The following is a 21,779-nucleotide window of genomic DNA, read 5'->3' on the forward strand; positions in this document are numbered from 1 at the left end:
GGGGTCTGTGGGGACAGAGTCCCAGAGAGCAGTTTCCAGGCTCTCAGCCTCACAGGGAAAGGTGCTGGCTCGGGTAGTAGATGGCCATCAGTTGTGACTGGTTGACCATCAGCTGTTGCCGGTTAGCCACTAGCCACTGATGAGAACTGCCATGGCTGCATTGGTTGGTTGGCAGAGAAGTGGACGGTGCGTTGCAGATTGTGTGGTTCCTGCTTCCTGTGTCTCTATCCCAGCTGCCAGCGAGACTATAGTGGTGTGACTCCCCATCTGTGGCTCCATGGCTGTTCCTTTTTGGCCTCACCATATCCTGTGTTCTTGTGCGGGGAGCGGGACCAGAGACCCTGCATGACAGGGACACAATTCAGTCCATAACGGTCGGAGAAAAGCAACGTTTGCCACATGTGGTCAAGTCCCTCCTTCAAAAGTTGCTGTCTTGACCCTGTAGCTTTTTGGTTCCTTCTCCTTTCAATTAATGTTTATTAAAAAGAGTCACCTCCGCTCACTGCTTTTATCTCCTCATCCCTCACTGGTGGTCCACACTATCCGTTTTCTTCTCCCGTCGTTCTGTTCTCACACCCCGCCTTTTCTGAAGCGTCTTTCTCAGGATTGCCCATGGGAACCTCTTCCTCTAGTTTCTCTCGCAACATTGTTCTCCCAGAAGTCATCTTCAGCTGACATGTGGTGACAGAAGTCATCCTGTCACCCCATACGGACTCTGCCCATCTCACTCACTCCTAGCCTCTCTCTCTCAATAATTGCCTAAGCCACATTGAAAATCTTTAAAATCTTGGCCTCTCCCCTGAGTTCAAACTCAAACATGCAGCTGATTACTCGATCTATCCAGACCTCAGTATTCCATAGATAACAGAGATAAATGAACATGACCGCAACTGACTTCCATGTCCCGACCTCTAAGCCTGCCTGTCCCGGAGAGTAACCATCTCCCCCGTGTACTCAATCAGAAACCTAGACTCCGTCTTTCAGCAGCTCCCTTCCCTTAACCTCACCTGCCTCATTTAGTCACTAAGTCACCAAGTTCCAGGAAGGAATTCTTCTTCTAAGCGTTTTTCAAATTATCCTTTAACCCGTTCACTCAGTTACCAGGGTAATCATTTAGAATTGCATGGTCGACCGAGTACGTTACGCTCCAGATGAAGTCCAAATTCTATCATGCGATCCAACGGCCACCCCTCCTGTTGTTCCACAACTTGAACCTGGTCTTGAAATAATACTGGGTGTAAGTGAGGTGACTGGCGTTCTCCAGGGTCAGTCCTCCTTCTGTCTGAATAATAGCAGCAAGCCTGGGATACCGCGGGCCTTTAACAGGAGTCATGCACGTCACATACTGTGTCACGGGGACTTGCAATCATTCTGGGGGTTACTGGGGTGTCTCAAAGGGTTTTACTAGACATGCACATGAGGTGATCTATCTTTATCTCACCCTGGAAAAGACCAGAGTTGGGGATTTCATGGCTGTCACAGTAAACCAGTCTTTGTGAAATGTACGACCAATGTGATTGCTGTATACAAACCGTGTGGAGAAGGGAGGAGAGGCAGAACCCAGGTTTTGAGTAGGTCATAGGTTTCCCCCAAAGGCATGGGTTCCCGTCATCCATCATTCCTGAGCCTGGAGAAGGTAGAGAGCGTGTGGGCCAGACACCGAGTCAGGGGCTGCGGTCACAAACGTTCTCACCGTAGGGTAAAGATAGCAGTGAAAGTGTCAGAGTGAGCAATCTGCCAGTTTCAGTTTGGGGAAGCTGTCAGTTCAGTGATTTCCCCTTACACGCTGACGACTCCCGACTGTGAAAAGCAAAGTTTTACTATTTGATTAGCAGAGTGTGCGTCTCTACTACGCCAAACACAAACCGGGGCGTGTTTTAGTGGACTCCAAAGGGCGTACATCACAGTATAGCCACATGCCGTGGGTACCTTAAAAGATGACCGTAAGAGCCGTGCTTTGTCAAGGGCCGGAAGAGAAGGCAAGCGATCCAATGGCGGGCGCAGGCGTTGTCGGCCGATGAGAGTGTGTTTGCACCTGACACTGTCGTTCCCCAGCTGGGTGACTCGGGGGGATATCACTTACCCTCTCCAACTCTTAGTTTCCTCCTCTGTAAAATGGGGAAAGCAGTAGTACCTGAATCAGAGGGTGACAGTGAACATTAGGTGAGATTCATGTACGTGTCTGCCTGGTGTAGTGCCTGACGATCCGTGATGGGTTTTATTATTGTTACCGTCGTTGTTGTTGTTACTGAGCAGCAGGAAGAAGAGTCGTAGACCCGCAGAGACCCTTCGCTTTCTTCTCCAGCTCACGTGAACCTGCGGGGCTGGGGGTGGGGAGGGGGTTCACCCTCTGTCTCTGGGTTGTAGGTGAAGCCCTAGTTGTCCTCCCCACCCTCCTCCTCCTCGGATCCCGGTGCTGGGGGTCCCAGAGGCCCCAGGAACTGAGTCTGTGGTTTGTCCTTCAGCAGCGCCTCTCTCCCCTTCCGTGCTTTCCCCAAGGACAATCCTTCGGATCCTGATTTTTAAATGATTTTCTTACTTGATTCTAGAAAGAGTGGCTACCACCCCAAACAAGAGCCATGGAGGAAGGGACACGTTTCTGAGGGGCTTAAGCTGTTCTCACAGGTGTGCTCTGGGGTCTGTAGGTGCCGCATGGAGATGAAACACGATAGTGTTTATACAATGCCCACGACAGTGCCTGGCACATGGCACAGGCTCCGTCAATGGTGGTCCCCCTCCTCTGCTCGTGGTCGCCCCAGGGTTTGGGGTGACGTGGGGATGAGGGCAATGTCCCAACCACATACAAAAGCCTCTCTGTACGGAGCTGCGTCTCGGGTGAGATGGGGGGGGGAGCCATAGCCTTCCATTTCCTTCCTAAGATCCAGTTTTCTGCTTGATTTGGTTACTGTCTGTTTATCTGTCCATCTGTGGGCGTCATAAGCTTCCCTCCCTCCCTCTCTTTCTTCTTTCAACGTCTAACACGGCTTGGGAAGGTTCTTCTGGCTTTAGGAGCTCCGGAAATGTGACAGCTGCCCATTGTCTTTGAGGCCCATGGACGTGACTATCCGCCAGATCAAAACTCAAATTACGACTCTGCTACTTGACTCCCCTTTCAGCTCCTTAGCTCTATGTCTCAGTGCCCTCATCTGTAAAACAGACGATCACAGCTCATTTCGCAGGACTGTTATCAGAATGACATACGATACTGAAAAAGAGCTCCATAAATGGTCATCAGAGTTGGGGGTGAGCGAGCGGCAATGACACGTAACACTGAATAGACTATAAATTGTTACACTCTAACGCTATGTACTATACACAGAACCATTGCTACACACACACGCAGATTCCTGTTCCTGGGATTTAGCCCAAAGAAATAAAAAAGGAAAGGAGCAATATTTCAGCTACAACATAGTCATTGTAGTGTTGGTTTTACTAGTAAAAATTTAGAAATCGTCTGTTGACCAGCAAAAGGCATGAAGAATGGCAGACTCATACCATCCCCTACTTTGTAGTCGTTGAAATCACGCTGTAGGTAAGTACTCTTGCACTTGGGAAGATGGTCACCCAACACTATTCAGCAACAAAAGTAAGCAACAAAATGACATGTCAACATTTGCCCTCGTGTGGTTTTAAAACTCTGTATGTATATGACTAACTAGCTAATTTGCAAGGTATTCAAAGTGGTTTTCTCTGGATGATAAGAATTTTCCTTTTCTTTCCTTCGTTCTTCTCTTCTTCCCTTCCTCTCTCCATCTGCATATTATTTTAACATCTCTACTTTCCATTATTTTTCTTCAATGATGAATATAATACCGTGTTTCCCCGAAAATAAGACCTAGCTGAACAATCAGCTCTAATGTGTCTTTTGGAGCAAAAACTAATATATGACCCAGTATTGTATTATACTATAGTATACTATATTATACTTATATTATATTATATTATACTATATTATATAGACCTAGTCTTATATTATAATAAAATAAGACCAGGTATTATGTTATATTATATTATACCATATTAGATTATATTATACTATACTATACTATATTATAAAGACCTGGCCTTATATTATACTAAAATAAGACCAGGTCTTATATTGATGTTTGCTCCAGAAGACGCATTGAGCTGATGGTCCGGTGGGTCTTACTTCTGGGGAAACAGGGTAGTGAGTAAGTTAAGGAGGAAAGACACTTGGCGCTGTCCATGGTGCCGCACTAGCACAGTGACTTAGGTCCTGGCTTTTTCTCCCAAATCAGGGACAGTGAGTACATTTGCTTGGGCAAGAGCACCCTTAGTTTTTCTTGGTTTTTGATTTCTGTCTTGATGAGACTCTTGTGGATTTGTTTTATTCTTCTGGAGAATAACTAAACTTATGTTTCACCTCTTAGGAAGCCGACTTCACACACTCCTCCTGTTAAAAGCTTTTACCCCTGGCTCTCTTTCTTTCCACCCCAACACTTCAGAACCCACCCCACAGACCTGTTAACCACCTCAAATGTGTCCCCACCATGATGACCCTACGGAGTCTGAGTTGTTTCCTTCAGACCACATCCTCTCCGTGTGTCACCTTTCTCTCGTGGCCTGTTCACTCTTCCCATGTGCTCAGCATTTTTTCCAGCCTGAGCAGATGAAGACAGGTAGAGGCTGGGTTGGCTGTATTCCCAGAGCCCAGCATTCCAGAGTCAGTGCTCAATAAGTATTGTTGGTGGGAATGGAGGTACTGGCCATTACGGAAGCGGCACTGTGGTCCCTCTGGTTTCCATCGGCTGTTTCTGCACGTGGCTGGTCTCAGCTGCCCAGCCACCCCTTTCCGTTTCTGGGCCTGGAACGTGGCTTTAGGTCCTATCTCCGTCCTGGGTACCACGTCCTACACTAGCATTTGGGGATAATGCATTTGGTGTGGAGGAAGAAGTAGATGTGAGACAGAGTGTGGTTTGGGGAATTGTTCCTTTAAAATAATTTTTTCATTAAAATAGTTACATATACTCACTGAGGCAACTTGGAAAACAGAGAAATATAGAAGAAAGAAAAAAAACCTCATCCATTCTTTTTGATACCCAGGAAAATCACTATTAACATTGTAATGTATTTCTTCCAGTCTTGTTTTCATCTGTAGTTTTTCCTTTATCTTTCAAAGCTGTGGTTCTCCACTATGCATATATTATTTTTATTCTGAATCGAAATTCATTGAGCTCAAGTTTTCCCCAAAACATGTTTTTAATGTTTGTGGAATACGTGGAGTGCATTTACTATGATTTAATTAATTATTGCTTTATTGTTTGGACATTGATTTTTGATTTTTTGGATGGTTAAAAATAACGCTACAGTCAATATTTTTTAAGTCCGTTCTTTTGTAATGATTCCCAAAGATGGAATTTCTGAGCTAAAGGGTATGACCCACTTTTTGTGGCCCTGGGTATGAGCACCAAACGGCTTTATGAAAAGGCACAAGTGGTTGCCACTGAGACCCCAAATGCCCCATGACCCGTCCTTCGGGAAGCCAGCTGCAGCTCTCAGGATGTATTAGTAGGACAGCAGTCAGCTGCTAAAGACGCCTCCAAACAGAGGGGAAGTTCAGGCCACCACACACTCGCTGGCTGGGCCGTGACTATGCTTTCTGGGTCCGTGATACTCTGCTGCTTCTTCTTTCCAGGGCCCCCTTAGGGCTGAAGGGGTGATGCTCCAAGTGGGGGCTAACCCGCGATCCCATCAATTCCTCTCAGCACCTTCAGAGGCCTGCGGGGCCCTTTTGGGGTTGCCTCTTCTCTCTCCATTCTTGGTTTCTCAGTTGCGCCCTTTGGATCTTGCCCGAGACTGTCTTTGGCAGTTCTGAAACAAAGGCCACCTAGTGACCGTGACACAAAAACATTTAGATGTCACCATTTCCCAGGAAGACTTTTGTCTTGAAAGAGCCCTTACCCTCTGCCACGCCCGCGGAAGGCCTCCACGATTCATGGTTTTCTCCCAAAGCAACAGTCATGACACACAGAGGGCCCGGAGTGCATGGCCCTTCCAACGGGGTGGTTTCAGCACCCCGCCCCCCTTTAAAAATCTGATTTATGGTCACCTCTTAGAGTGGGAACAAAAGGTGCTTTGGGGAGGACCCAGTAAAGAAACAGAGACGTGGCTGAAGCAGCAGGGAAGGTAATGAGTGTTGCGGTCTCCCCAGTGCCTGGACCTACGTGTGCCCCCCCCCCCCCGCGGTGTCCCAGAGTATCATGTCCTGGAACCTCCGGCGTTTACCTTCCTGGGGTACTTGTACGGAGCGGTCACCCTCTTCACGTGCTCCTGTAGTTCGCGGGTCAGTTCCTCTGGATCACGAGAGGAGTAGGATGGAGACAGGACTATAAATGCCTTTACCACCTGCCGGAACCAAGACAAAAACAGAAACAGGCCTTGTATGACAAGAAGGCTCTCCCGGTTCCTCGGGTTCAGCCAGCAGAAGGAGCACCAACGACCATTTGTTTTTCTCCTGTCGCCTGCCTTTCCCGATCAACTATTGGGAGCGCTGGTTCTTGGGGGGATGATGTCGGACTCCCCCCTATTTCCCAGATTACTCTCCAGACCCGAAACGACACCATGAGGAACCCACGTGCTTCTCTTAAGACGCAAATACTCTGGGGAGAGGAACGCCACCGTCTCCTCCAGGCTCATCCCTCCCAGGTTTCCCTGCCGAGGAAGGTACCATGTTTCCCCGAAAATAAGCCCTAATCGGAAAAGAAGCCCTAGCATGATTTTTCAGGATGACGTCCCCTGAACATAAGCCCTAATGTGTCTTTTGGAGCAAAAGTTAATATAAGACCCGGTCTCCTTTTCAGGGAAACATGGGAGTTAGGTGTGGTTTCGGACAGACTGGACTGGGGGAAAACGCAGACCACTTTCAGGGGCCAGTGGGTCTTTTTCTGAGACAACAGGTCTCAGAGCACTTCCGATCAGCACACATTTTCCACTTTCCACTGCAATGGCAACTGGACCTGGAGCTGAGCTGCGCCCTCCACAGCTAAGACTGAAAGGACAGCAACTTGACTTGGAAAAAAGCCCTGGAAGTACACACTGTTCCCCAATAAAGTCCTGTTCCCCTTCCCCAATAAGATCTTAAAAAAAAAAAAGTGCACAGGCCTATGAATGAGCTAAACCTCCTATTCTGTCGACTCCTCTGGGATCCATGGGAAGGAATTGGCGTTTCTCCTGGGAAAGGCCAGCCGATTACATTTGGCCAGCTTTGAATACTTATTCTGTCATCCTTCAAATTAACAAGCACGTCTGGCGTGCTTGCTGTACCCTCATCTGCAAGTAGAAAAGGACCTTTTGTTGGAGAGGATGGACGACAACCTCTGCACCTGTCGCCAGTATCTCCCCGTTTGGGAGTCAGGGTGTTTGGACCCAGTTCTGTGTCCCCTTGTGTTTACAGCTTCTCACGGTGTCCCTCTAGAGAGTATTTACGTCTCTAAGGACGTGAGGTCAGTGCTTGACCGGGAGGAGTGTGTGTGTCTCAGGGTGGCTTTCAGACTCGGGGGTACCTGGAGCCGGGTAAGATATGCAGGGACTTGGGCCTTGCAGCTTGCTCTGCTGGGTGCAAATAAGCACAGAAACTGGAGGCGGTGTTCTTGGCGGGACTATTACCTCCCCTCGGATGGGGTCTGGGCTGCTGACCACGGCAGACTCCACCACAGCTGGGTGTTCGGCAAGGGCGCTTTCCACTTCAACGGGCCCGATCCGGTAGCTGGAAGAGCAAAACAAAGTCTTCCAAGACACGTCCCCTCTCCCAGGATGCTCCGGAGGGAGGAGGAGAGAGCAGACAGCTTGACCTTGAGGAATTGATCACGTCGTCATTTCTTCCCAGGAACCAGAAGTAGCCCTCCGTGTCCTTGTGGGCTCGGTCCCCCGTGATGTAAAAGTCCCCCCGTTCTGACTCGGCTGTCTTCTTAGGATTGTCCTGAAAGACAAAGAAAACCCGGGTAGGCCCATCTGGGCAGTGACTCAGGCCAGCTGAGCCCGAGCTGCCCTCAGCGGGACGTCTCGCCATTCCCAAAGACCAAGCTGGCCAGAGTTTCCCACTGGACAAGGAACCGTGAGCTGCTGGGTTTTCCCTCTTAATGGCAGAAAATGACCAAGGATGGCAACCCGCAACCGTCCTTAGACGGGTCGGAGGAAGGAGGCAGCTGGGCACAAAGCCACCGGCTCTGTTTTCTCACCCAAGGGAATGTACTGAAACTCTGTGGTCAGGTAGAGAATCGGGGGCTCTGGTCAAAATGCAAGGGTAGGGGAAAGGGAAAAAAAAAAATCAAACTCTGATCCCCAAAGTTTTAAAGACAAAGCTACTAGTCAGCAAGAGAAAGAAATGCCAGATGCAGGAACCGTCATTAAGATGACGTCATCCGTTTGCACGCTCAGACACACCCACCTTTAGGCCCTGCGTCCTGTACATGCTAGTTGATTGACATCGGATACGTCGCTCCATCTTTCTAGCTTCCTTATCGATAATGGCACTGTATCAACAATGGTTTCAGCCGACCTCTCACACAGGTATTGACGGGTTTAAGGGGACAGGCGTTTGCAAAGCGTGTGGCACCACGCTTGGCACAGAACAATCACTGTGAAAGGGCCCTTCCTGCCACTCACCAAATAGCAACGAAAGAAGCAGAAGGGCCGCTCGGGTCTGACGCGGACAGCCACGTTCCCCTCTTCTCCCGGAGGCAGGATGTTTCCCTCGTCGTCCACAATCTGGTGGGGAAGGGCAGGGCGGTGTGTGGATGTGGGCGCAGCCAGGCCACCCGCCAGGCTGACCCGCCAGCCGTGCCTGCTCTTGTGCACCTGGACGTGGGTTTTGTCCTCCTCACCGACGGCTGGGAGAGGCCACCTACCTGCACGTCGTACGGTGCGCAGGCTTTCCCCATGGAGCCTGGCTTGATGGTGGTGCCTTTCAGATTGGCGCAGATTAGGACCTGGCAAGAAACCAGGACGGAGAAGTCGGCAGGAGCCTCGTCTTTCCTGGCCCTTGCCTTCCTCTCACTGTGCCTTCCAGCTCTGTCGCCCCCCTCCTTTCTTCTCTCCGCCCTCTTGCTTCCTCCCCACTCCTCTTCTTCTTTCCTCTCTCCTTTCCACAGTGACCGAACATTTCCTGAGCACTCTGGTGGGCACGCAGACATAAAGCACAAATGTGTCCCTGCGTCAGCAGACGCAGCTGATGGCCGCATGTCTGCTCAGATGGCTGTAGAGGACACTGGTTAAGATCATGGGCTGTGACCAGGGGCAGACGTTGGCTCTCCTGGTGGAGACAGACGCCACCCTTGGCCGTGGGAGTTGGTTTACTGACCATGCAGCCAGGGTGAAATGATTATACCTTGAACCCGAAAGGGAAGAAAAGCTGGTGGAGTTTTGTTATCAGGGTGTCCTTCCTGTGGGGCAGGGCGGTCCCTGACAGGTGTCACAGAGATGGCAGCCGGAAAGGCAGGAGGCTGTGAGGACGAGTCCCCACTCCTGGCTGAGGGCGCAGAGGGAGGTGAGCCACACTCACCGTTTCAGACTGGCCATAGCCTTCATGCACCTCCAGGCCTGTCTGCTTCTTCCACTTCTCGCTCACGTCGGGATTGAGGGCTTCTCCTCCAGTCACGCAGTGCCTCAGGCTCTGAAACTGGTACCTTTCTCATCGGGGAAAACAAGGCCACCTGTGTGGGGTCCCCCATCCCCACCTCTTCCTCCAGCCCTGCTGCCTGAGTCCAGGCACCGAAAGACGCTAGAGTGCCATCTCCCAGGCTTTCTAGTCTGTTCCAAGTGCCCCCTCCTCTTTGCAGGCAGGTTGCCCATGGACAGATAAGCTTTCTAAACAAATCAATCCTATCTGAGTTTGGAATAAAATCAACACTTTCTCTAATCTCACAGAAGTAGATATTGCCACGGGAACGGCCTGTGGGTGTGTGGTGGAAAGACAGCCCAGCTCAGGTGTAGAAGTTTCAGACTGTTTTAAATCTATTTGGTTCCATCTGGGTGCAAACTCCTGGGGCCAGAAGTTCATTCTTGAGGGGCGTCTGCAAAGGATATGGTGTGTATGCTTGAGTGTGTGTGTGTGTGTGTGTGTGTGTGAGAGAGAGAGAGAAAGAGAGAGGGAGAGATGAAATGAGAGGGTGGATGTGCATGTGGGTACTTGTTGCTGTATATTCACACACTTAGGTCCCCGAAACACCAAACAGGCGGGCGGTACCTAGTCAGATCCTCCTGTACAAGCAGCCGGTAGATCGTGGGGACGGAGCAGTAGGTGGTGATCGGGAACCTGGAGAGAGTCTGAACCAAAACAAAGGGTGGAAGATCTTAGAGGTACTGGGGTGGGGCTTCGTGGAGATGGAGCAGGTGAATTGGCCACGGACGCAGGCCTTTTCTCCCGCAAACTCAAAACCTGTATCCCACTCCTCTCGTTTACACCCGACCCGTCAGAGGTGTTTGGCAAAACTCTTACATTCAGGATGACCTTGGCCTCAACTTGGGGCAGCTCATGCACAAAAACGCAAGAGCCATTGTGCCAGGCAGAGAAGAGGGTCCAGGCTGCTTTCACCCAGCCAGTGTCAGTCGCGTTCCAGAAGATGTCCGATTCTGTCAAGGCCATGAATTGCCTGCCAACAATTAGAGAAAAGTCTGAACCCTCAGCAGGTGCTTCTAGCAACCCCTTAAAAAGGATTCCGTTCTCCGTGTTGCCTTCTTTGCAGCCTTGCCCACACTGGGGAGTCACGTCTGCAGATCAAAGAACCAGAAATCTACCTTTGTCTCAGCAAGCATTTATTGAGCACCTGCTATATCCCCGTGCTGTAGGCTAGTGACACAGAATTCCAAAGACAGATTCCATGCCTTCAAGTAGGTTGTAGTCAGTCCACTGGGGATGTAGACAAGGGAACAAATGATCCCAATACCGTGTGATAAGGGCTCGTTATTGATTCATCCAACGTTTATTCAGCACGTATTCTGGACTCAGCGTGAGGGTATAGGAATGAAGGATGCGTCTTTCTAGGAAGCAGGTGTTTCTACGAAGGCCCTGGAGAGCATGCTTTTTCATAGGAGTTAAACACAGGGCTTCCTTATGCTGTTACAGAGAGATGGGCACCTAACCCAGAGAAAGGATGGAGGTGGGTCTGGGAAATCCTTCCATAGAGGAGGTGACACCTGAGCTAGAGGTAAACAATGCGTGGGGATTACATAGGTGCGGCAGAGAAGGGAGCATGGCACAGGGCCTGCAAGCATGGAAGGTAGAAAAGTGGTCATGTCCCCACTTAAGACACACGCTCCCCTGGTCCGCGCCCTACGCACTGGCCGCTCCCCCTTTACTGCAGAAATGCCTCAGGGGCGTGGCTCTGAACCTCTTTTCAACTCATGTTCCTCTTTGCTGATCTCATCCAATCCCATGGCCTTTGGTGCCATCTCCATGCTGACGAGACCAGCACAAACCTTTCTCGTGAACTCTAGACAGGTATCTCCAACCACCTACTCCACACCTCCACTTTGGACTTGGGGTAGGGAGATGGCTAATAAGCATCTGAAACTTGCAATGCCCCCCAAAAGCGCCTCATTTTCCTCCCGCCGGACAGTTCATCCCACGGTCACCCTGTCAGTGAATGTTTCTGGTTGTTCAGGCCATCAAACTTGGGGTCACCCTTGACTGTCTCTCTCACTTCCTATCAAATCTGTCAGCAAATCTTATGAGGCCAACATTCAAAATGCATTCGGAATCTCGCCCTCTCTTGCTCTTTCCCCTGCTGGCTACCGGGCGAGCCTCTCCCCTTGCCTCTTAAAGCACTGGCCTCTTAGGGGGACCTCTGCTCCATCCCTTGTCCCCTATAGTTTATCCTCAACCCAATATCCTCAGTGATCCTTTGAAAAAACAAATCAGCTCATGTCCCTCCCCTGCTCAAAATACTGCAATGTCCCTCAAAAAGAATTAAGCATAGAATTAGCCTATGACCCGGCAATTCCCCTTCTGGGCATACACCCAAAAGAATTAAAAGCAGGGACGCAAACCGGTGTTTGGACGCTCAGTTCCCAGCAGCAGCAGCAGCATTCACAGCAGCCAAAAGGTGGAAGCGACCCCAGTGTTCACAGATAAACAAAACTGGCATGTGCATAGAATAGAATAGTATTCAGCCTTGAAAAAGAAGGCAGTTCTGACACAGACCATACACGGATGAACCTGGAGGACGTTACACTAAGCGAAATAAACCGGTCACAAGAAGACCAATATTGTGTGATCCCAATTACACAAGGTTCCCAGAGGAGTCAAATTCGTAGACAGAACGGAGACAGCGGTTGTCAGGGCCTGGCGGGCTGGGGGTGGGGAATGGCGCCGTACTGTGTCCCAAGGACAGAATTTCCGACTTGTGATACGAAAGGTTCTGAAGATGGGTGGTGGGGACGATGAATGTAATTAACACCACTGAATTGCACACTTGAGAATTTACAACGGTAAATTTTACGTTACGTATCTGTTACCCCGATTTTTAAAAACACCTCTGATGGCTTCTCACCTTACTCAGAGTAAAGCCCCAGAGCCTTCAGAGCCTACCTGATTTGTCCCCTTGTTAGCGCTCTGACCCCTACTCCTGCCACTTTCCTCCAGCTCACTCCCCTACTTTCTGGTTCTGGGACCCGCCAGACGCGCGATCCCCCGGTACCTTGAACAGGCCACAAAACCCAGTCCGTAGCTGGCATGGGAGTGCTCAACCATCTTGGGGGACCCCGTAGTGCCACTTGTGAAGAAGATGGACATCGGGTCCCGACTCTTGGTCCTCACACAGCTGTGTTCTGCGGACGCCTCCCTGGAAAATACAAAACCACTGGTAGTAGGAAGAGCCGGGTTACAAAGGTATTATAGCGGCGCTGGTCACGTTTCCCTACACACTGCGTGTGAGGCCGTGTGCTGGGCGCCCGAGCTGGCTCTGGCTCTGACTTCTACGGTCACTGCACTGTAGGTGTCGTCAGTATAACCCCGTGCAGGAGTCTCAGACATGGCCAACAGACTCACTCAAAGGCGCCCAGGGCACGAGCCCCTCCCGGGGGAGCGCACACACATCCATGTCCAGGCTTCATTTCAGCACAGCCGCACCCCACCCTCAATTCCTGCTCACTCACCGGGTTTCCTAAACTTGGAGTTTTGAGATCTGGGTCATTCCTAAAATTCTGTGATCTGCTGAATCGTCTCAACCCCTGGGTCTCAACTCTGGCTGTACCTTTGGGTCAGTTTTTCAAAGAAATGCCCCTGCCCAAGTCCCCAGCCTAGAGAAAATGAAATCAGAATCTTTCACGTTGGGTCTGGGCAGTGGTGATTCTTTTTTTTTTTTTTTAAGCTCCTCAGGTAATTCTAATGACAGCCAAAACGGAGAGCCGCTCGCTGCTCTAGACCCAGCTGGCAGCTCATCAAAACCGCCTGGGCAGATCTCTTAAAATACGATTCCTGGGGCCCTTGCTCAGCTATGTCTGGTTAAGTAGGTCAGACGTGGGGCCCTGGAATCTGTCTTTAAAACAGCACACATAAATAAATTAATAATTTAAAAGATAACTTCCTATCATTTTATGGTTGAAAGTTTACATTCCAGTGCAGGCAGGAACCATCTAGACGTATTTCCCAGGTCCTCACACTTTTAGATATACATTTTGCGCTTAATACTTACACAGGCTGAGTATTTTCTGTTCAGGTTTCTGATGCTAATCATTATATCAAAATGTAATGAAAATATATTAGAGAAAAACATAATAGGTTGGAAATAGAGTATTTTGGAAAATACGGGATACGTTATTTATGATGCGTACTTATAATCCTAAAAATGATAGCACATTTAAGTAAATGTGGCACAAAGTTCTCTTTTAAATAAAGCTAGGGACGAGAGACAAATGCCGATAGGAGTCGCAAAATAAAGTAAAACAGCGCGCAGGTGAGTCTGATGCAGGCGTCCTACGGGATGGGCATTCGTTACTTAACGGTGCAGCCCCTGACGGGGGTGCCTCTTGCTGCTTCCGGCCTCGGATCAGCACAGTCTCAGATGCCAAGATAGGTTTCCACCAGGACCTTGTTCGAAAGCAAATGGCTTTGGTTCTGTCCCAACTCTGACCTGACTACGTGTTAGCATCTCGAGCGAGTCACTTCACGTTTCCAAGTCTCACTTTCCTCATCTGTGAAGTTGGGAATCAGTGCCTTTCTTAGAGTTGTCCCAAACCACTCTCACCATAATAGAGGCAAATACACAGAAAAGGGAGTGACAGTTCCGGTACGGACTGAGTGAGTGACTTTGAAAGATCTTAGGTGGTCAGGTCCCTCTGGCTTCCACAGTGAGCGTCCCTCTCCGATTCGCTCCCTTGGCGTGCAGTCAGTTCTGTCATTTCAAGGGGAAATAAACGCCGCGGCCTCGTTTTTATGCTTTATCGGGAGAGCCCCAACTTACCAGAGGAGTGCCCTGAAGTTCATCCAGCCTGGCCGACTGCCATCGGACACCAGCAGCTTGGTCTGCAGGGAAGGGCAGTCGGCGCTAATGGCGTCCACCCTCGGAGCCAGGGAGCCACTGGTGATAATGGACTTGGCCCTGGACTCCTGCAGTCGGTACTTGAGGTCCTTCTCTGTCAGCTGAGAGGTGCCCGGAATCATGACGACCCCTGCGAGCACACAGAGAAATGACTAGACATCAGGGGCAGACCCCTGTGATGAGGTCCAGGCCAGAAATCCCTATCAGAGAGCCATGAAGTCTAAGAGGGAAAGCAAGGGCTCTCACCCATCCCTGCCTTGTTCTCTGCATGCTGGAAGCTCCCAAACCACAACCAGCAGAAAATACGTTTGCTTTGTCCAACTCAGCATTTAAAAAATGTATTTAATCGTCAACATTCAAAGACTGAGTTTTTTGAATAGAAACCCAGAATTTTCTATGACAAAGTCAGAAGTTCTGGAGACACTGGCCCTCGTTCCCACGGGGAAACGTGGTTGGAGTTGAGAAGCAGCTGCCCCGGTGGAATGAGGTACATGACCTCCAGGTAACCGCCATCCTCAGCGCTCCCTACTGCCTGCCACTGACCTGCTTTCATCGCTTACGTCATTGTCGGACCCCGGGACACAATCCACTTTGTGATTTGGGGCAAAGGGAAGGCAACACAACTGCACACAGAGCTCCGCTCGCTCCATCTCCCAAGCCTCGCGGACACCACAGCCTGGCAGCTTGTGTGGGCGCCACCGGGTTGCCTCCGCCCTGCTCACTGACCTGCCCGCATGCAGGCCACGCTGGTCAGCCACCACTCCGGGACCCTCGGGAGGACCAGCAGCATTCTGTCCCCAGGCTGCAGGCCGCACGCGCCCCCCAGCACGTTAGCTGCCTTCCTGGACAGCGTCCCCAGCTCTTCAAAGCTCCACTTGACCTCGGCTCCGTCGCCACTGACCCACCAGAACGCGGGATTCGGGGGCCGGTGCCCAGCCTAGACAGGAAAGCAGGCAGGAAAGAAACAGAACCCACGTGGTGAGGATGTTTGTTTGCGCGTTGTTTTTAACTTAAGTTTTTATCAGAGTCATGACAGTCACAGGGTTCAAAAACCAAAACAATACGAAAAAATACGCACTGACTGGCCTTGTTTTCACCCTTTCCCCACTTCAGCTCCCTCGGTGAATAGTAATTTTACTTTCTTGCCTATTTTCCCAGTGTTTCTTTAGGCAAACATAATAAGTACACTCTTTTTTCCCATGCCACTGTTTTAATGGATTTGCACTGTCCTGTCTCTTCCCCTGTTTACTGAGGTACAGGTCTTCATAAAATTCACCATTTTTAAGCGCACAATTCAGTGGTTTTTAGCTTGTTCACAAAGTTGGGTAACCATCACCATTTACCTAATTCCAGAACATTTGCATGATCCTAAAAAGAAGGACTGTACAGATTTAGCAGTCAGTCTCTAGCCTCTGCTTCCCCAGCCCCCGGCAACCACTAAGTTCCTTTCTGTCCCTATGGATTTGCCTACCTCGCACATCTCACGTGAAGGCCAATACGTGGCCTTTCGTGTCTGGTTTCTTTCACCCCGCATACTGTTTTCAAGTTTTATCTATGTGATAGCGTGTGTCAGTGCTGCATTCCCTTTAATGGCTGAATAAATATTCCATCGTATGAACGGACCACATGTGTTCACATCCGTTCCTCAGCCGACAGGCGTTCGTGTTGCTTCCATGTGTTGGGCTGTTACGAATAATGTTGCTATGAACACGTGTATACACGTTTTTGTGTAAATGGATGTTGTCTGTTCTCTTGGATACACACCCAGGAGTGGAATTGCAAGGTCATGTGATAACTGTACGTGTAACTTTCTGCAGAACTGCCAAGATCTTTTCTACGGCGCCGGAACCATTTTACATTCCTACCCGCAATGTATGAGCGTTCTAATTTCCCTACATCTCTGCTGACACTCAATAGTGTACTTTTCTGTTTATTTTGTTTTTGTGTTTAGCCAGGTTACTCTGTGAAGTCGTATCTCACTGTGGTTGGGATTGCATTTCCCTAGTGAGTAAAGATGTTGAGTGTCTTCCTATGTGTTAATTGGCCGTTTATGTTCCTTAGAAAAATGTCTATTCAAATCCTTATCCCATGTTCTAATTGGGTTATTTGTCTTTTTATTGTTGCGTTTGAGTTCTTGAAATACCTGTGGGTACTAGATGCTTAACAGCTACGTGATTTGTGAATATTTTCTCCCATTCTCTGGGCTGTCTTTCACATTGATATACAAATGCAATCAATTTTCATGAAGTCCAGTTTCTCTGTTTTTGTTTTTTCTTTTGTTGCTTGTGCATTACCAATCATAGCCTAATCCAGGATGTACACCTATATTATGATTTTCGTTCCTTCATTTAGGTCTTTGATCCATTTTGAGCTGATTTTTGTATGCGGTGTGAGGCAGGGACCAGAGTCATTCTTTCACCTGTGAATACCCAGTTGTGCCAGCACCTTTGGTTGGAAAGACAATTCTTTCCCCATGGACTGTCTTTGGCACCTTTGTTGAAAACTGATTGGCCATAGATTTATCGGTTTGTTTCTGGATTCTTCATTCTATCCCATTCATCCATGTCTGTCCTTATGCCAGCGCCACTGTCTTTCTGTGTTTTTAATTACTTGCTTACTATCACTTGGCAGTAGGTTTTGAAATAGGAAGGGGTGATTCCTCCAGTTTTGTGTTTCTTTTCCAAGATGGTTTTGGCTATTATGAGTCCCGTCCACTTCCCTATGAATTTTTGGACAAGCTTGTCTATTTCTGCAAAGAAGTCTGCTGGGATTTTGATAAAGATTGCACTGAGTCTATAGATCAAATTGAGATGTGTTGTCATTATTTTTGCAACCTTATAATTTCTGCTTTAATGGCAATCAAGTTTTCAAAAATACAGTTCAACTTACCCATTTAGAAGCAGGTAAGCGTCTATGTATAATGTAGAGGCTAATATTTCCTGGCAGTCCTTGGTCCCTGAAAGTGGAACTTCATTGGATATGTTTTAAGCTTTTGTAAAAATAGTCATTAAAATATGTTATTTTTGCATAATGAGGCAATATGTCAGGGGGTTTTCTTTAAAGATTCATCCGAATCTTTAACAAGTGTTTTTTTTAATAAACATTCCCTATGTTATTCCAGCTTTTGATTAGTTTCCAGAGTTCTGAAAAATGTTGATTCTAACCATTTTCCTAAGGTTTTCTCTGCTGTTGTTGTTGCTTTTATGGAGGAGAGAGTTTTTGAGAGTCCCTTTTCCCACCATTTTTGCTGCTGACTTAACCCAGTTTGTTTTTATCAGGAGAAATCTCCCAAAGATGACCCTGGATTGGCATGAAGAGCGTAGAAATAAGGGAACATGCTGGCGCCATCTCTTGTAGACTCTCCTCATTTAATTCTCACAACCACTCCGGGGGGCATGTGGTACAACTCCCATTTTGCAGATGAGAACACTGAGCTCCAAGGAGCTTAGGGCACTTGTTCAAGGTCACACTTGCGGTGGGATGACCCACGCCCGTCTGACTGCAATGCCTGCGTTTATGTCTCGGTCATTCTCCACTAATTTTACCGTGCCTGCTCACAGCGTTACTTTCCTCATAACTTTTCTTTCAACAAGCTCTTCTTAAAATGAACATAAATACTTTATTTTGAAATAAAGTTTATATTCCCCGACTATTTAGAAAACGTCGGCATCATTAACATAAGTAAAAGATGGTTGTAAAACAGAGAGAGAGACACAAAGGACCTGTAAGGGAAGGAAAAGAAAGCAGGATACACACAGACACACACGCTGCTGTGTGTGTATCTGCTGTGGTCTGTGGAAAGCTCTGAGCTTGAGCCCTGCTCTTTCCTCATTTAGAAGAGAAGTCCGTGACGAGGACAGAGGGAGTAACAGCAGAGTCGCAGCAAAACAACAACAAAAAAGAACTTTCTCCTTCACTCGATCAGTATCAGTACGAGGGGTGTAACTGTCTCACTGTGGGATCTGGTCCCAGGAATGAGACACCCGGGACTGGCCAAGGGGTTCTAGGGCTCACACACTTGGTCAGCATTTCCCCCCACATTGTAGGGCTCCCTGAATTGTCCGGTCAAAATGTCCACATCGACATGTCCTGTCGCCTCCGGCCTCCCTGGGGTAACCGAGGGCAGCCTGTGATGTCCCAAACGGATGCTAGGATGCAGTGGACGTTACCTTTTCCAGCTGACTCCACGCGTCCAGCACGTCCTGGGCAAAGTTGAAGTACTCGGGCACCGGCCTCATCCCCAGACAGATGGCTTCCCAGGCGGCCACCATCTTCTGAGGGACGGGTAGAGGTGGTGACTGCCCAGGAGACCTGCTGAGTCCCCGGGCACACGTCAGCGCCGGGCGGACCAGGCCTCTCAACCACAGCCTCATGCTGCTGTCCCCTGCCTGTCACCAAAGAGAGGAGAGAGAGTATTGTCCCGAATTCTGGGATTTGGGGAGGGACGCGGTCGGCCCTGATGGGGACTGTCGTACACATGCACTCGTGGATGCTCCTGGGCTTCGGTCTTAGTTCCTCCGGGTAGTTTGGGTCACGCCTCCTCTCTGAGCCTGAGGCCCACCCCTCCGCCTCGCCCTGCCCATGGGTCTCTGTGGGTCAGGGGCCAGCACCCAGGCTCGGCCCTTCCAAGGGAAAAAGCCTTTGGTGATTCCCGAACTGGCCTGGTAAAGCTGAGGAAAACTCGAGGGCACCGCTGGCCAACAGAAATATAATGGGAGCTACCCGTGTCCTGCTCAGCTTTCTCGCAGCGTCATTCAAAAAGTAAAGAGAAACAGGTGAAATCGGCAATAATAACACACGTTATGTAACCGGCTCTATCCTATAATTTCAACATGGAATCGATGTAAAAAAGAAATTCTTAAAGAGACATTTTATGTTCTTTTTTATTTATATTTTTTATTTTTTGGTACTGAGTCCTCAACATCCAAGGTGTATTTTATACTTAGCAGCACCTCTCAGTGTGGACGAGCCACGTACCAAGGCCAAGAGCTCCCGGTGGCCACTGCGCCGGCCACGCAGCCCTGGTGCTTTGTGACTCACAGTGCAGTCTGTGCACCAGTAACATCAGCGTCACCCGGGAGCCGGTGACAACGGCAGGGCCTCCGGCGCCGCCCTGGGGCCGTGGAGCGAGACTCTGCCCTTCAGCAGGAGCCAGGTGGGCTGTGTGCCCAGGAGTTGGAGCAGTGGCCTCGTGGCTGTGTCCCCAGTTTTACTTCACCCCCACCAAGCTGGTGATACTAACAGGAACCCAATACGGTAATGGGAACCGCCAGGGGCTGAATGTCTGTTCCTCCAAAATGCATGGGTGCAGGCCTCACCCCCAGTGTGACGGTATCAGGAGGTAGGGACTTGGGGAGGTGATGAGGTCATGAGGGCAGAGGCCTTATAAAAGGGACCCCGGAAAGCTCCCTTGTCTCTTCTGCCCCGTGAGGACACAGCAAAACGATAGTTGTTTATGGAGCAGGAAGTGGGTCCTCACCAGACACCACGTCTGCCCACGGTGCCCTGATCTTGGACTTCCAGCCTCCCAAACTGTGAGAAATCAGGGTTGTATGGACCACCCAGTCTGTGGTACTTCGGGTTTAGCAACCCAAATGGACTAAAACAATAACGTGTCCCAATAAGAAAGCCAGTAATTGTCATCCACTGAAGGCTTACCTGGAAAGTGCTTTCTCAGTATTATTTCCTTAAGTCCTTACGGCAACTCTATGATGTGTCATCTTCTCCATGTCACAGAAATAGAAAGTGAGGCTTGGAGGAGACAGGTGACTTCCAGGGCGCCCCACCCAGGCAGGCCCAACCTCAGCTGTGGCTGTGGCCCCCAGCCCTGTTTCTGTGGCCTCAGAGCCCCCCGCCCTGACCGCCTCTCCTCTGCCCCAAGTCTGCTCCTCTGCCTCCCACCCCTGGATTCCTTGGGCCCCTGGACAGCTGGTCGTGAGAATCCCCCAGGCTCCCCCCCCCCCCCGGATTCCTCGGGCTCCTGGACAGCTGGTCGTGAGAATCCCCCAGGCTGCTTTCCCAGGGCCCAAGGCCACTCCTTGCCTGTCATGGAAAGAGGTCTCCCCACAGTACCTGGTTCGTGAACCCAGGAAATGGCTTCTCTTCTGTTTCCGTGGAACGCTGGCCCCGGTGCCTGTGGCATTCGAGCTCATGGGACACTGGTGTGGCCAACCTGCTGACTGAGCTTCCCACAGGGACCTTTGTCCCCAGATGCAGCCAAAAGAGGTCAGAGCCCCAAACTGGCAGGGGCCAGGGTGGCTTCATCTGGCCAGCACACTTGGAGCCAGTGAGAGCGGCGTGTCGAGCGCTTCTCACAGCTCAGTGGCTGGGAGATTGTAAAGTCCAGCCCCAGTTTCTGGAGGGTGCCCTGGTCGTGGTGGATGATTTCCCTGAAAAGTCAGGTCACGACCTAATCTGATAAAAGAGCAGAAACTTTGATGTGGTTTAACAGGAGGGATTCAATAGTGACAATAATACAAGTCAAACACAACCCCTTTCCTGCTCCAAACCCTCTAGTGGATTAGTGGCAGCTGGGAGCTGGGTGTGTGGATAGGAAATGACTGCAGATGGGCACATGGGATCTCTGTGAGGTGATGGAGTGGTTGTTCTGCGTTTGAGCTGTGGTCACGGCTGCCCAGCTCTGTACATTTACTACAAATAATGACAACAGTAACAATAATGACAATAGTACAACAACTATATGAGAAGCCGCGCTGCTCTGTCCGCCATCTGTTCTTTGAAACTCTGGCTGGCTCTGAGCACAGCAGCAAACGTCTTGACCCCTAGTGTTTGCCAGTGTCTGTGGTTAAATATTTCCACCATGGCCAGTTTCAAAACACCCGAGTTGTCACAACCGGCTTACAGAGTTCCTGAATATTTACAGTCGCTTCCAGGCCCCTGCAAGCTGTGCCCGGCCAGCACCGCGAGGTGTCTTCATGTTTGCTAGGTGTTCTGCCAGAACGTTCTCTGGCATGGGTCACTGTCTTGCCACCCACAGGTGTCGGCCCAGCGACCCTTAGTGACCCTCCTCCCCCAAATTGGAGCCCGCTCCCATCTGATACTTCCCATCTCCATGCTCTGCTTGATTTTCCTCCTTAGCTTTTGTCACTTTCTAACATTCAGTGTATTTAAAAAAAAAAAAAAAAGAAAAAATATATGTGTATATATATATATATATATATATTGTTTCCAGCTTTACTGAAGGGTAAATGTGACGACTCGATATCCTTGCAGTCTGCGTAAACGATCCCCCCACCAAGCAAATTAACGCGTCCAGCACCT

General features: G+C 49.6%; 3 protein-coding genes across 6 annotated transcripts in view; 2 read left to right on the plus strand and 1 right to left on the minus strand.

The window, feature by feature from the left end:
* Positions 1–21,779, plus strand: part of THUMPD1 (THUMP domain 1 NAT10 acetyltransferase adaptor) — a 99,607-nt gene that overhangs the window by 77,204 nt on the left and 624 nt on the right. The gene's annotated exons all lie outside the window — the stretch shown is intronic.
* The window catches only part of PDILT (protein disulfide isomerase like, testis expressed), a 53,295-nt gene that overhangs the window by 2,720 nt on the left and 28,796 nt on the right, over positions 1–21,779 (plus strand). The window lies entirely within an intron of this gene.
* ACSM5 (acyl-CoA synthetase medium chain family member 5) lies at positions 4,932–20,773 on the minus strand. 4 transcript variants are annotated; one of them, XM_019751614.2, is made up of 15 exons: positions 20,571–20,716; positions 20,157–20,218; positions 18,668–18,886; positions 15,225–15,435; positions 14,421–14,628; positions 12,657–12,800; positions 10,457–10,610; positions 10,205–10,284; positions 9,521–9,644; positions 8,868–8,948; positions 8,626–8,727; positions 7,812–7,939; positions 7,627–7,726; positions 6,247–6,366; positions 4,932–5,848 (listed from the first exon to the last, which is right to left on the minus strand). In XM_019751614.2, the coding sequence occupies exons 3-15, from the start codon at positions 18,869–18,871 to the stop codon at positions 5,732–5,734; spliced, it is 1,773 nt and encodes a 590-aa protein (XP_019607173.2). In that variant the 5' UTR covers positions 18,872–18,886; positions 20,157–20,218; positions 20,571–20,716; the 3' UTR covers positions 4,932–5,731. The 4 variants fall into 4 exon arrangements, with proteins under 4 accessions (XP_019607173.2, XP_019607174.2, XP_019607172.2 ...); XM_019751615.2 differs by having other exon boundaries at positions 20,157–20,221; positions 20,571–20,692; XM_019751613.2 differs by lacking the exon at positions 20,157–20,218 and having other exon boundaries at positions 20,571–20,755.

The sequence above is a fragment of the Rhinolophus sinicus genome, linkage group LG18, assembly GCF_036562045.2.
Source record: "Rhinolophus sinicus isolate RSC01 linkage group LG18, ASM3656204v1, whole genome shotgun sequence".
Classification (NCBI taxonomy): Eukaryota; Metazoa; Chordata; class Mammalia; order Chiroptera; family Rhinolophidae; genus Rhinolophus; species Rhinolophus sinicus.